Source organism: Colletotrichum siamense (genome assembly GCF_013390195.1).
Source record: "Colletotrichum siamense strain Cg363 chromosome Unknown KSG_Cg363_contig08, whole genome shotgun sequence".
Taxonomy (NCBI): domain Eukaryota; kingdom Fungi; phylum Ascomycota; class Sordariomycetes; order Glomerellales; family Glomerellaceae; genus Colletotrichum; species Colletotrichum siamense.
The window spans coordinates 3908584-3923095 of record NW_023501021.1 but is presented as its reverse complement, the minus strand read 5'-3'; the positions used below and the strand labels follow the sequence as shown (position 1 = coordinate 3923095).

At 55.9% G+C, this 14512-nt stretch overlaps 5 protein-coding genes across 5 annotated transcripts; 1 reads left to right on the top strand and 4 right to left on the bottom strand.

Annotated features, from left to right (window-relative positions):
• Nucleotides 1–354: 354 nt before the first annotated feature.
• On the bottom strand, nt 355–1455 carry CGCS363_v012544 (Glucan 1,3-beta-glucosidase; the record flags this gene model as incomplete). Its single annotated transcript, XM_036644393.1, has 3 exons — nt 355–593; nt 732–1090; nt 1190–1455. 3 exons carry the CDS (start codon nt 1453–1455, stop codon nt 355–357), a joined length of 864 nt encoding a protein of 287 aa, XP_036490456.1.
• A 707-nt stretch (nt 1456–2162) lies between these two features.
• Nucleotides 2163–3638, bottom strand: SAP8 (Candidapepsin-8; the record flags this gene model as incomplete). The annotated part of the gene is made up of 3 exons (XM_036644392.1): nt 2163–3061; nt 3111–3359; nt 3416–3638. The coding sequence occupies 3 exons, from the start codon at nt 3636–3638 to the stop codon at nt 2163–2165; spliced, it is 1371 nt and encodes a 456-aa protein (XP_036490455.1).
• A 3634-nt stretch (nt 3639–7272) lies between these two features.
• On the bottom strand, nt 7273–9133 carry CGCS363_v012542 (uncharacterized protein; the record flags this gene model as incomplete). The annotated part of the gene is made up of 6 exons (XM_036644391.1): nt 7273–7460; nt 7523–7898; nt 7944–8510; nt 8558–8647; nt 8700–8953; nt 9010–9133. 6 exons carry the CDS (start codon nt 9131–9133, stop codon nt 7273–7275), a joined length of 1599 nt encoding a protein of 532 aa, XP_036490454.1.
• Nucleotides 9134–10563: 1430 nt separating this feature from the next.
• On the top strand, nt 10564–12549 carry STP9 (Sugar transport protein 9; the record flags this gene model as incomplete). Its single annotated transcript, XM_036644390.1, has 8 exons — nt 10564–10667; nt 10731–10966; nt 11021–11100; nt 11162–11574; nt 11637–11751; nt 11806–12096; nt 12163–12309; nt 12370–12549. 8 exons carry the CDS (start codon nt 10564–10566, stop codon nt 12547–12549), a joined length of 1566 nt encoding a protein of 521 aa, XP_036491152.1.
• Nucleotides 12550–12680: 131 nt separating this feature from the next.
• On the bottom strand, nt 12681–14094 carry asaE-0 (MFS transporter asaE; the record flags this gene model as incomplete). Its single annotated transcript, XM_036644389.1, has 2 exons — nt 12681–13588; nt 13647–14094. The coding sequence occupies 2 exons, from the start codon at nt 14092–14094 to the stop codon at nt 12681–12683; spliced, it is 1356 nt and encodes a 451-aa protein (XP_036490443.1).
• Between the last annotated feature and the right edge of the window lie 418 nt (nt 14095–14512).

Genomic DNA, 14512 nt, shown 5'->3' with positions numbered 1-14512 from the left:
CACCTCGCACGCTCGCGCTCACTGACGGACACGGAGAATGGGCCACTGAGGACGTCCCGGCGCACACACACTCTTCGCTGCAGCAAGCTTGGCAGACGCGTCAGATGCTCAGAAAATAGAACATGTCGGCTGGATCGTGGGTCTTTTGGGCCGCCAGTCTTCACGCCTCTTCATCGATTTCCCAAAAAGGCATCAGAGTGTAAAAGACTAATCTCTTCTGTCTAGCTTCTCATAGGGTATCTACCATCTCGACGTCATAACTCGTAGCAACGGCCAAAACACCGCCCATGCCATCTGATTGCCGCCCCAAAACACGAGGTGCTCACGCGAGCTTCCTCACATCAGGCTGCGATGTCAGCATCGGAGGGAATACTTGGGAGTGCGGTCGGCCTTCATTCCGCCCCAGTGCACTTCGGGGGCTGCGTTGCCGTCCTCGCCAATGGCATGTGGCTTCCAGGGCTCGTCAAAGGCCTCGAAGAAGAACACGTTGAAGCCCCAGTAGACCATCCCGCAGACGCCCTCTCTGTAGAAGGCTGCGGCATTGTCGTTGCCAGGCTCGGCCTTCTGGTACTTCGCACCCTCGCTGGGCCAGCCTAAGCTCGGACGGATTGGTTAGCCACCGTTGACCGAAGATCAGATCAAGGCGCAGATCACGAGAAGTGAATAGGGGAACGGAACAGTCAGCGTACCTGTCTCGCCAACCTATAGCTCAGGCTTGTTGAGTGACCCACTGACGTGCTGGATATGACCAAACGCCTGCATGATGGAGTCGAAGAACGACGCGGTGGCGTTGTCGCGAGTCTGGCCCTGCCAATACGAGAAGGCATTGGTGAGTAGGATGTCGGCTGTCTTGATGACAGCATCGGCGGTACCGTCTTGGAACTTGTTCCAGCTGTCCGCAGTGCCGATACGGACAGTGGGAAGCGACTTTTGCATGTCCTTGATCTTGTCGGCCAGCTCGGGGCCGGTGAAGTTGCCGCGATAGAGGGACTCGGAGCCGACCGTCACGGCGTACACTTGGTCCTCAAAGCCGGAGATGTGCTCCAGAATTGCGGCCTTGTCGGCGGCGTAGGACTCCTCCGTGTCGGGCCTACATCCGAGTCAGTCGGCATCTGAGTTTACAGTTTGCGGCAAAGTTTGGCTGACAGGGTGGCCGTGATTGGTGCACTGGGAAACTCGGGAAACTTACCAAACGCCTAAAATGACTTGGAAATCTTCCTTCTTCGCAGCGGGAAGGATCTCCTTGGCAGTGTTGCACTGGTCAGCGGCGTAGATTCTTACGATAGTACTTCCGGAGGCGTCTCGAATCGCTCTGAAGTCTGCTTCGTAGTCGGCTTGGTACTTGCATTGCCCGTTCGGCTGCTTCGCTCCCAGAGCGAAGCCCAGGGCTCCGGTGGCTGCGGCGAGACCGGGTGCCATGACCAATACGGCTGGAAAGGCTGCCGCGAGACGCATGGCGGTGGCCGGTTTTCTTTTTAAAGTCCTTTGTGAGCAACAGTTTGATAGGTTCTAGGGTTTGAGCAAAAGGAAAGATTATCAAATGATCTATCGTAGATGATGCGGTCTTAGGGATCGAGGTTGAGATGAGGTGGATGTGGTGGAGATGCAAAGGGACGACGTTGAGAAGTCGAGCAACATCAGAAACAAAGGTAGGGAAAAGGTTCTCTCCATACCTAGGTAGGTGCGTCGGCAACTTCAAGAAGCAAGAGCAAAGCTGGGGAAAGAGGCTTTCTGCCATGTCCCAATATGGAAGGTGTAGATGCAGCAGGGATCCATGCTGCACTTCCCGCACCTCCCTCACAACTCTGGATGAACCAGTGGGAAGGCGCGATTGACTACCTTGTTTAATCACAATGTAAGTGCCGACAGCTTGACATCCACAAAGCCAACCTTTTACCAAAGACCCATCAGCTGGAGTGTCAATCACAGAGCAGCTCAAATTCACACATGTGACGTCATGAGCAGAAAATGCAAGATAACCATCTTGTGTGTTCACTAAGCAAATACTATGTAGCCCCAGGCCAGGGGAGTAGGGTATAAGCAATCCGCCATGTACAGGAGGCCCAAATCGTCGTCTCTATTCCTGATGCAAACCCTGTTTGTTTGTCCAACCCCAACTCCAAACTCATGCATGAAAAGCCAGCCGTTGAATTACATTATGCTTAAAGGAAAGACATGAAGACCTGCACAGCCATCAGCGCGCCAGCCACAGGCCAGAGACTGCTGACCGAGGCACGGCCGGCTGCGTTCTTGCTGTTGCCGCTGCCACTGCTGCTGTTGCTAGCCGAGCACTCTCCACTGAACTTGGCCGCGGCGTTGGCGCCAAGGGGAATCTTCTGCAGGTTGGTGCCGCAGTTGACGTAGGGAGCAAAGTGCAGGGCAGGCGTCTCCTGGTCGAAGACGACGTATGCTGAGCGCAGGAATGAGTCACCCAGGAGGTAAGAGCCATCGCTGGCCTTGTCGGCTCCGAGGACACAGGCGTTGTCAGAAACCTCCCAGATGAACTCGGAAATAGGCACCTGGAGGGTGAAGCCGCCGAAGGTGAAGTCGATCGTACCCGAGGTGCTACACGGAACGACATACATATTGACAGAGGAGTCGAGGCGACCACCGAGATCCGAACCAAGGGAGTCGACGACAGCTGAGGGGAAGTAGCTGAGCGTAGCACCGGTGTCGAAGAAGACGGGGAACTGCGAGTTGGAGTAGGTCGTCTTGCTGCTGCCAGACTTGCTCAGCGCAATACTGTCGAGCTGGACCCAGTATCTCCACAAGCTCTCGCCGTTCTGGGGGCCCAGGATGGGGGCGGAGTGCAAGTTGCCGCTGAACTTCTTGGTGTCGACACCGCCGAAGGAGATGAGACCGCTGCCGGTGGGCTCATCCTTGGTTCCGAGCGCAATACCCATAGTCAAAGACTCGATAACGTTCTGAGCCTTCATCTCCTCCACAACGGTAGGGTAGCCGGTGTTGTTCTTGTTCTCTCCGAAGCTGAGACCGAGAATACCCCTGTTAAGGTCGACACTGTCGGTAGCATAGCCGAAGATGACCTGAGAGAGGTCGATGTCTACGATTTGTTAGTCATTGGTAAGGCCCATGAGTATTTTGAGACATACCACTGCCAGGCAGAGTGATGTTGTCGGCGACATATTGCAGCGCGACTTCTCCCTTGCCGTACTTGATGCGGCCGGTGTTCTGATAGACAACCGAGGTTCTGGAGTTGTCGGGGTCGTATTGACCGTTGGCGCGGCACGACTGAGCCTGCTGGGTGCTGCCGGCCTTCTGGCAGTTGGGGTTCACCCACAGCTCCGAGGAGCCAGTGTCGAGGGCGACCTTGGTATCCTGTCCGGGAGTTCCAATGTCCACTGTTGCGCATGTTAGTTGGATGCGACAATTCGGACGATGGTCCGGTTCCACCTACGCTCAATCAAGTACGTCGTCGAGGTAACGTTAATAACTGGAACATCCGTGTCCGAAACGGCTCTCCTCCGAAGCTTCTCGAGCGGGTGCAGTCTGATATCCTGGTACACGGGCAACGAGAGGACGCCGGGAGTCGAACCGGAGCTGGACTCGTCGCGGGGAACCGAGAGGGCGGTTGCGCCTGCCGCGAGGGCAGCGGCGATCGAGGCGTAACGGGCAACCATAGTGATGCGGGTGTGGGAGGTTCTCGAGATCGGGCCGGTTCGAAGATGCGCGCTGGAGATGTGTAACCACAGAGATCAGGGACGCGATGCTATACTGCTCTTGAGAAATAGATGCAAAATCTAGAAATCAAAAGCGAAGCTCGATAGGGGATCCCAAAATTGAGATCGGGGGACGGAGGAGGCAAGCGACTGGGGGTGTCCAAGGAAAAAGAGTGGGATAGTAATGCTTTTAAGCAGCCGGCCTGAGTGTTGCCTTGGCGAAGTGGACGCCCAGGCTCGTAGCGTCAATCCGAAGCGAACGGCGAGGTGGATTTGGTGGTCGAGAGTGACCAGGCCAAGAAAAATGCGTGGAGCAAATGTCTAGGCGCCCTGCAGCTCCAAATGCTCACCTGCAGCACCAAAGGGGAAAAGACGAGTGACCTCACTCGCTGATTTAGCATATGGGGAATCCATGGAAATCTGGGTATCCGTAGTGTAATGGCACCTCAGGAAGGCAGCCCGCAGGCAGGTACCTTCCTTCCCTCCTCCTTCCTTCGCTAACGTACCGGGGCAGGGTGGGCAGAGCAAGCAGGCAGGCAGTGGGGAGGCGGGCATTCACCGAATCACTTCAGCATCAGCATCAGTATCAGCATCTCTAGCGTGGCTGCGCTCGCTGTGCATGCTGTGCTCAGCAGGCAAGCAGGAGAAGGAAGGCACGAAGGTCCCGCGCATTGGAGGGAAGGAACCTCCCTGAGGCTGAGCTCATCGAACTTTCCCTCTGTCTCAGCAAGCATGGACCATGCAAACACAGCAGCCACCTGGCGCGGGTGCAATTCGATTGGCCCGTCCCTGGGAACTGCGGGGACCTGCTTCTCCTGCCAGCAACGCGGTGCGTGGCCTGCAGCCACTCCCGGGCCTTTTCTCTGCCTCTGGGCCCTCAGCTCCAGTCGATCAACATCACCAAGCCCAATGCTGACACTCGTTTGTGTCGTCGCAGCGCAGCAGACGGGAGCTGACGGCCTTGGTTGAGCAGCCAGCCCGTGATTGGAGGCTGGGGAATTGCGCCTCCCGACTGAGACACACGCAAGCTATTTTCCGCTCTGCCCAAAGGAATGTCTTTTGTCAGCATCTTCTTCCCGTCAAGCTTTCCGCGAAGCTACCCGTTTCTTTGACTCGAATTCCTCCATCAACCAACGCCGAGTCTACCCTTCGCGCCACTGCCGCTTTTCTTTCATAGCACAGTACAGGCTATTTCACAAATGGAATCCTTCAATCAACCAGCGGCCAAAACGACCGACGGACGAGAAGGATCGAAGCGGCGCCCGAGATGAGGAACTACCATCGCCAACACAGAGGCCAAACGTGGCGTCGGAAGCGACGGCCGTGCACAGCCTCCCAAGTCATAGGCAGCGGCCATTCGGCACAGTTGGTGCTGGCACCCGGGGCCCCCTCTCAGCCTGGGGTGATGCACTGCACAACCTTGAATCGCTGAGCTGTTGTCACTCCCGTTCTCATCAGACGGTCGAGTCGGTCAGAGCCAGAGTCACCAAACACCATTGGCTGTCGGCGGGATTGAATGCACCTGTGGTCGCCAAACAGTCCACCTCCTCTCGCCCAGCCGCATCCTGACTGGACCACACGGCAAGTGCATTACGACGACTATCGCCCTCCATCTCAGACCTGACCAGACGTGGTGGCCTTTCGCAACGGCCAAGAGGCTTCGCTGTCTCGCTGCCCTTTTGTGGCGACCATGTTTGCTGCCCGTTCTAACGAGGGCCAGGAAGGAGCCCGTTCGCGCCCATCAACTCATCTCTCGCCGCTGGGCCCATGCTGGTGAGAATTTGGAGGGGTCTTGGCATCCTGTCTCGAACGGGACGCAACGGCAGCCATGGCAACTGGGCACTTGGCCTTAGTCTCCGACTTTCCGCCTCGGCCGGTTGGAAGTCTTGACGTATGAATCTGTCGACCGCTCTGCTCTAGCTGCCATGGCGAACCATCGTCCGACGGCATTCCCGGATTGTGTGCGGCTAGAAAGCAACCATTCTGTCATTGTCAGACCGGATTCCATTGGAGTTGCCGCCGCGAGTCGGGGAGGCTTCGTTCGTCCCAAGACCAGGCATGTCTCTGACTAGCGCTGCCGCCCAGCCCCCAACGACCAAAAGAATCGATGACGCTGAAAAAGAAGGAAAATCTCTCCGGGTCTGCCTACGCTATTGATCTTTGCCATCCCCGACAACGTCCCGGACCCTTGGCATCGGCTCGCGGATTGGAACTTTCGCAGGCTCCCATTCCACTTGATTTCGGCCGTCGAGCGTGTTCACTACCACGAACCGCGTGATAACCGGCTCCCAGTGACAAACAGCAGCCATTGGAATCCCCTGTGGATGCGCAAGATTGCAGATCTGGGTCCAGCAGTGGGGACATAGTTGCCGAATTTCCCAGCTCGAGCCACCGTTACCGCCCCGTCTCGCTGATCTGGCACCGTGACGTCCAAACAGGGAATCTTTCCAGCCTTCTGGAGTTTTCGGGGTCCGCAGCTGACGAAATTATGCATCTTTTCCCGTGTGGATACCTGCTGAGTGGATTAATGACTGAGCCGTCAGCCTGCTGCCTGCCATTTAACCCAAAATCCGCCCTGTTCCAACGCTTAGCTTCCGCGCTCACCTGCTTCGGGCGCAATCTGCGAGACTTCTGTTCTCAGCCCTGAACTACACATGTGCCCGGATGGATACCTGCAAGCTCAGCTCCGACGCAAATGTTAACGGAGCCGCATTGTTGCAGCCAGCTGAGATTTTAGTCAGTCAAGGAGGCGGTTTTCGAATCATGGCCACGCTGCTCCTCATGCAAGGTTTGAGTCGCGTCGCGGGGACGAGCTACGAGGTTGTCACCTCTCAGCATTGGGCTCACCGCTGTCCTTGCCTTGACTTTGCTCTCGCATCCTGACATAATCGCGGTCAATGGAACACCACTCGACTCCAGTATCTGTTCCAATGGTTGGCTGCTTGCCGCTCAGTAACGCTGCCACATGCTTCACGTCATCGGAAAACAAGTCATGGAATCCTGTTCCTGCGGATAGCAGGCAACTCTATCTGAGGAAACGCAGTTGCCGACGCAGAGTTCAAGATCTGCCTTGATATCCCTGCCAACCTGCCAGAGATAGATTTGGCCATCCCCAACTGCCCGCTGCGTCTATTCGTGCCAAAGCGTCTTCAATCTCTCTGCAATTGATTGGTCATGCTACCGCATCCTTCCCGCCAACCCGCCTCGGCTGCCTGGGCCAAAAGGAATGCCATGCGCCCAAGCAGTAAGCGCCAAGGTAATCCATAGGCCAAGTCGGATGATTCCTTTCAGGCTTTGTATCCGTTGCAGCATTCTTCCTAGAATCCATCGGTGTCCAGCCCTACGGAGCTGTCATATCTGTCGATACTCGTGTGCGAAAGCGAAAAGTCCGCAATAAAGCGTACCCCGCCACTGAAGACACGGTTGAATCAGCCACCAGCCATCGGCTGGTGTAGCGTAACGGTCGAATTGTATCATGATACAAATCAGGCTCCAGACTAACTAGATCAAATACTTCTGAGCCCTGAACAAGCCTCATTGACGGCATTATTCCAGCTGGTTTGGCAATGCCTCAATGTCAATTTCTAAGACTGCCTCATTCGTCACCAAACGACGGGACGCCAACAGTAGAGGCATCCAAAACAACTCCCTGCTTCAATAACCTCTCTCTCAGGGGCCCATACGGCACATCCTGCACCGAGGCGTCCTGCTCCAAAGCGATGTCACACGCGTTGGCACAAGCCTGGCCAAGCGCGTAAAACTGATGTTCCAGCCTCACAGCCCCTAACCACCCGTCAGCCAAGTTTCACCACGAATTCACAAATCACCAAGGATGCAACACTCACCATATCCGACGTGCGACGAGCTGGGACAAGTAACACTGACGAAATTGCCCGCCTCCTCCCTCCGCGGCACCATCGCACGGTAAGCGATACCGAAGGGCCGCCAACGGTGTCCGTCCTTGAAGATGAAGCCTTCGTTGTGGACCCGCCCGTCCCGGAGTATGCGCCGCACGCTATGCGTATCTGTCGGCCAGTACGCTACGGCGACCGGGTCTGGAACCTCCGGCGCGCCGTTCTGAGAAGCCGTCGCTTCCGTGACGATGTAGTCTGATATCATTCGCCTGGCGTCTCGCACATAGAGCTCGTGTGGGAAGTGCCCATTGTCATGGAACTCATCGCGGCAGTATCCAAAGCGCGACCACTCTTTGCGAATCGGTTCCTGCTGCCGTTAGCACCGTTACTTCAGGAGGACAGCCAAACCTACCGGGACTGACTCGTCCGTCGCCAAGAACCAAAAGAATCCCTTCGTGAAGTCCGCTGTGTCCTTCAGTATCCTCTTTCGCCCTTCATACCCTGCCACAGGCCACTCGTCGTTCATACCAAGCAAGTCCGTCGATAATGCCCCCTCGCTTCCGATCAAGTCCGTCTTTTCTCCTGGCAACCTCTTCTTTGGCACATACATCTCCCCTCCAGCCTTCAGGAACCGTCTGTGCAATTCATACCATGCAGGATCATACCCCTCCGGCTCGGTGAAGGGCACGCGGTTTTCTGGGTCGTCGGTCAGCGGCATGCGGTACGAGTACGATTGAAGATGCAAGTCTCCGTCGCCGGGGTTGCCAAAGGCTTCCGGGGAGATGCCAAAGAGCAGGCCGCTGGAGGGGTCACCGGGTGCGATGTACGGGTCGATGTCGACGTCGATTTGGCGGTAGAGCGTCTCCGCGCGGACGCCGGCCAGGGATTCTTCGTACGTCGCCGAGGACTCGCGGCCGTGGGTCCAGGATATCGAGGCGGCGGCGAGAAGGTCGCCCTCATAGCTTGCCTCGACGAAGATCTGCGTCTGTGAGAAGGGCGACATTCAGCATCTGAGGGTGACCCTACCTTTCCAGTTATCGTCTGGCCATTCTCGAGACGGATCGCCCGAATGGTCGTTCCATCCTTCTCAACCGCATCTTTCTCGACGAGCCTCGCCTGGTGCCTATCAGCAAGCACTCTTGACGGAAGCGCTTCGCCAACAGCTCACCTTGACTATGGTAATCGACGGGTTCTCAGCCAGCCAGTCCTTGATCACCCGCTCCGCAACCCTGGCCTCGAACCTCCAGACATCAGGGTCCTTGAGCTTCTTCTCGACGACCTCGTTCAGCCTGTCCAGGCGGCCATAGTGACGACTGATCCTCTGGTGAAGCTCGAGATTCAGCCCGCCCAGCGTAGTGCTATTCTGGAACTCGGCCTGGTTGTCGATGTCTGTGGCTCCGAGGCCGTTGACCTGGATGCCGCCTGGCGACGTCGTCAGTACAATGCGTGAAGTCTCGTGTGAAGAAGGTTGTCGGTACCGATGTGTTCCTGCGGTGAGACCAACGCGACTGACCTCCCGAGCCGTGAGGCTTGGATAGCCGTCGCGACGGCACCGGACGTCGAGCCGTAGACAACAGTGTCGTATGTCTCAGGCTGCGACATGGTTGGGCGTGGCGCACGAAAGAGGTTCAGAAATGAGGCAATCATCGAGTGATGAGAGCAACGAGGACGCTCGACAGCAATTGCACTGTCGGCTTTTGCTGGCACTTAATTCGTCGCAAATTGCGTATATAATCTACTGGTAAAAATGTACCTCAAGGTTGACTCAGAAGCGATGGCATCGCCGCGGAGAGGTGGCCGAGGTCGGGCGCGTGCGATTCCCTATTAGAGTTCCCTGTTCCCCTCGCATCTGACGCAGCGGGAGGACTGGCGTCATACGCTGCGATGATGAATGTTTATCCACCAACGTTTGACTCACATCAACAATGCAGCCAATCCTATAACAACATGCCGGCCATGATTTCTACGAATCCTGCCTCTTGCCTGCTTCCAATTACCATTTCCACAAAACCCCGATCCCTCGCTTGGCCCACGAGTGTTCTTGAGCATCCGCCGGAGGAGGGGCACAAGCGGGCCCGACCCCGCATCCCGGATTTTGAACACGGAGAACCGGGACAGCACCGGATTTTGAGGTTACGCTTGAGGTTCACCATAAGTGACAGGCTTCACAAGTAATTAGGATGTGAGGCTAGGTAACCAAATACCTGGGTTGATAAAATATCAATCAAATAGGGAAGCGCCTATTAAGGCAAACAGAAGCGCCGTCAAGCGACACGTTCAACGGCTGCTGGGTGAAACAGCGGAAGCGGGGAGACTCCGACGAAGGATTTCATTATGGGTCTTGACTAACTCGCGCTCCACCGTAGACAGTGTTGCGATCCATGATGTTGCCGTTCTTGAATGAATATGGCAATTCAGATTCTGCTGCGTAGTGGGATTTACACTTTCTATCGGTCTTTCGGGGGATTGAGATGCGAAACCTCTAATGTACATGAAGCCATAGCCGCGTGCTGATCAAAAGCAAAGCTGATGATACACGGCGGCTCTGGATGATGATTTTGGCTGAACAGAGCCGAGGTCGATCCCCCACAAGCTACCGGCCCCTTACCTGGCTCCGGAGGCATGTCATACACAGAAGTTGACCGCGCAAATGTCCAGGTCCGCGGTAGTATTCCTGGAGTCGGACAACCCCCGACATGCCATTACCCCCGTCTAAAACCCCCGGGTTTGGGAAGTGGGCAGGAATGTCGGTCAGATAATCCTCGCTTCCATGCTCTCGCTCCCCCACAGAACCCACCCCCAAACCCCAAGTTCTCTACTGCGGGGGTAGATGAAGGGCGGAAAAAGGGCTGTTGTTGGGGTTCCGGTCATCGGCCCGTTCTTGAGAGCTCGGCTGCGTGGGTTGGTAGCCGGTTGTTTTGATGGCTCAAAAGACGTTGCCTCCCAAAAATCACAGTGAAATTTGAAAAAGTTTCAATCTCCAATCCTGGGCCCTAAGAATCGTCCAACCCGCGTTGACTCGATCGCCAAAGATGGGTCGCGGCATCTTCGCAGGCAAGGCGGCCTTCGCCAACGCCACGCCACGGCTGATGCTCTACTGCCTCATCTACGCCATGGGAAGCGTCTTCTTCGGCTAGTGAGTCTCTCTCGATGCTCGTGTTCCTCAGATATCAATGTCTGATGCGTGTCACACAACCAGCGACGGTGCCTCCTTCGGCGGTGTTCAGGCCATGACGCCCTTCATGAATAAGTTCGGCTCTTACAGCGCGACCAAGAAGGCGTACTATCTCCCCAGCCGGACCGCGAGCTTGATGAATAGTCTGCCGCTGCTAGGGAAGTTCACGGGGACGGTGGTCGTGGGGCCTATTATTGAGAGGATCGGACACCGGAGAGCGATGGGAGTGACATGTTTGGTGCAGATTGTGGGAGCCATCAGTGAGTACATACGCTTGAGAGTAGTGAGAGAGAGACGCTGAAGAGGGGGTGAAGTCCAGGTTACGAGTAACCACGCCGCGCAGTTCGTCACGGGCCGGTTTCTGGTGTACACAGCCGTTGGCCTGGTCGAGAATGTGAGCTGAACCTCACGGAATGCCTTGGTGTATTCTCGATACTAACGAACATTGATGTCAGGTCGTTCCAACATACCAATCTGAAATCGCCCCCGCCCCTCTGCGCGGCTTCTTCGTCGGCTCAATCCAGCTCTGCCTCACCTTCGGCTCTCTCATCGCCGGCATCGTCAACGAGTCCATGTCCCGCCGGACAGACAGCTCAGGCTGGCAGATCGCGACGGCGATCCAGGCTCTTCCTGCCGTGCTCATCATGTGCGGGCTCTGGTTCACGCCCAACTCGCCCCGTTGGCTCGTCTTCAACGATCGATCGGACGAGGCCATCGCCGTTCTGAGGAAGGTCAGGAGGCAGGAGGATGTGGATAACGGCAGGCCTGAGATGGAGATTGCGGCCATGCGGGACGAGGGCCGGATCGGCAAGCGGGAGAAGGGGCCTTGGAGGGATCTGTTTAGTGAGAAGAACAGGAGGAGGACTGGGTGAGTTGCATGATCCGTGTCCTCTACTCTGGAAGATCCGGCCTAATCGCTGAGGGAAACAGGATCGCGTGCTCCATCATGGCTCTTCAGCAGCTAACTGGAGTGACGTTCTCGAGCTCCTACGGCCCGACGTTTTACAGATCTGTTGGCTTAGCAGACAAGGCCTTCGTCTATGCCGTAAGCCCTCCTCACCCACGTCAAGTCCGTCTTATCACTAATCTTCAATCATAGGTCGTCAACAACGCAACCTCCGTAGTCACAGCCATGATGGCCATGGTCTTCCTCGACATGTTCGGCCGCCGCACCCTCGTCTTCCACGGCGGCTGGTCCCAGGGCGCGTTCCTGATCGCCATCGGCGCGCTCGGTCGCAAGGCCAGCCCCAATGTCCACGAGAGCAACGGCATCGTCGCGGGCATGCAGCTGTATACGTGTATCCTCCACATGACACTGGGTCCGGGTGCGTACATCACCGCCGCGGAGGTGGGGACGCAAACTCTGCGAGAGAAGACGATGGCTTTGTCGGTAAGTTCTCCATTTTAATTGACTACTCGTGACTTCTAGGGAGATGGAAATTGACTTGATCCTTAGACAGCGCTCAATGTTGTCGTCGGGTTCATCGTGGTCTTCGTGACTCCGTACCTGCTCGCCGAGATTGGTGCCGGGTTAGGCTACATCTGGGGTGGCTTCGCCTTCTTGACGTCGATTTGGGCATGGTTCTGTATGCCTGAGCTTAAGGTTAGTTCAGTGTCCGGGCAGACTTGGATCTCATGAGGTTAACAGCTGACCATGTAACAGGGCCGGAATCTGGAAGAAATTGACCAGCTTTTCGAAGCCAATATCCCTGCTTGGCAGTTCCACAAGTTCCAGACGGACGGTCTCAGCCATGATCTTGCTGTGCTGGAGGGAGGAAAAGCTGACGCCAAGGTTGTTGAGCAATTGGAGGATACTGAGCGAGGAGACGCCGTCAATCGGTAAGGAATATGGCTCAAATGGACCATGCATTGGAGAACAGCGAATACCTTTCACCAGCGCTACTCGAAACCAGCACGGAAGAGATAATGGTCAATCAACATGATATGAGGAGATTTCTCTTGGAGATCCCAAGACTAAAAGATAGCTAGCGGCTTCCACCCTACTCGCATAATCTTCACCGCTGCAAAGGCCACAACTGAAGCGGCATACATGACGCCAGTGAATACGATCAAGGCCTGGTAGCTTCCTCCCTGCGCCGCAATAATCTCTCCTGCTATGGGCACCCCGAACAAACAAGAGAAAGAGGCGGCCGTGTACGACGTCGCGTAGTAGCGGCCATAGTTCTCCGTCTTACACAGCCGTCCGATGCAGACGGGGCTGATGCTGATGTTGTTACCGCTAGCAAACCCAAATAGAATCACGAAGACCAGGATGCCCGCCATGGAAGAGCCAGCAGGTAGCCAGATTGCCAGGCATGCAACGCAGCTCAGAAACAGCGCTGCAATATGCGAGTTGAAGGGCCCGGCGTAATCTCCCCACCAGCCGGCTAGGACGCGACCTACCACACTGCCTGCGTTGAGGATCGTCGGGATCTGGTATGCGAAGTCGGTGTCGAAGCCTTTGCTGATTGCATAGCTTGAGATGTAGGTGAGGGGGATAAAGAGGGACCACTCGAAGAGGAAGAGACCGATGGTCGTCACCGCGACGGCAGGCTCGCGCAAGATGCGCAGGTCTGGATGGGGCGAAGCATTAGGGGCGGGAGGCAGACGGGTGTCGATGAGGAGGGTCGCCGTGCCGCAACAAACGAGCACGATGAACCCGATGGTCCGAATAGCCCAGCCCCATCCTCCACGTTCAAAGAGATAACGCAGGATGATGGGATAAACGATCCCGCCGAAGCAACCGCCTGTCGACGCGATACCCGTTGCCAGTCCCCTGCGGTGGTAGAACCAGTGGCCGATGGCAGCGAACGAAGGCGTGAAGAGGAGAGACGCGCTGCAGCCGTTGAGAACGCCGAAGACGAGCATGAATTGCCAGTATTCTAGTATCCAAGGTTAGCGGATGCGTTGAATACATGGACTTAGGGGCCAAAAACGGACTTGTCGAGAAACTCAACAGCATCTGCGCCGTTACCACGCCGATGGTGCCAGCCAGGATGAGCCACTTGGGTCCGTACTTGTCGAAGAGGGGCCCGACGTAGATGCCGCAGAAAAAGACGAGAAACATGTACGTCGAGAAGATCCATCCGATGGTGCCCTCGCTGTAGCCGGCGAGTTGATGCGTGCCGACGTACGCGTGGAGCGTTGCGATGGTGTTGGATATGCCGAGGGCTGAGAAGGAGGCAAACCAGGAACCTAGGACGACAGACCAAGCTCGAAGTCCTCCTTCTGGATAGTCATGCTCTGAAGGTGCCAGTACCGCGTCGGTTGTCACACTAGGTGGTTGTTCAGACTTCTCGTGCTGTTCTCGTTCTTGGGTAACATGGCCATTTTGAGTTGCAAGCTCTGGGTCAGGCGTGGGCCTTGAAGTTGAAGATCGCGATGCCATAGCTGGAAGTGGGATGTAGTCAAGATACAAAACATCACACAGCACAATGCTGAGCAGCCAAGAACCCAAGGGTCATTATATCAAACCCGAAAGTCAATCGCTTTTATTTCAATCAAAGGGTCATCAAATAATTCACCACCTCTCCAATTAATGTCTCTCAGTCAGCCCCCAACCTGTCGGCTCAAACTCTTCGCTCGCTCATGTTTTTATTTGGTAACACGCCCTACAATGACATGTCCCGCTGAAGTTGGAAATGAACTAGAGTGGGACAATTGGCCAGACCCGCTAATGGCCCAAAACTACAACAAAGAGATCCATCCTACCTACCAATCGTTGAGTGTGTCCTTCCTTTGACCAACATCTTCGAGTCGGATTGGGAAAGTTTCGCCTTAAAATTGGCCCCCGGCCTCGGCTTCGG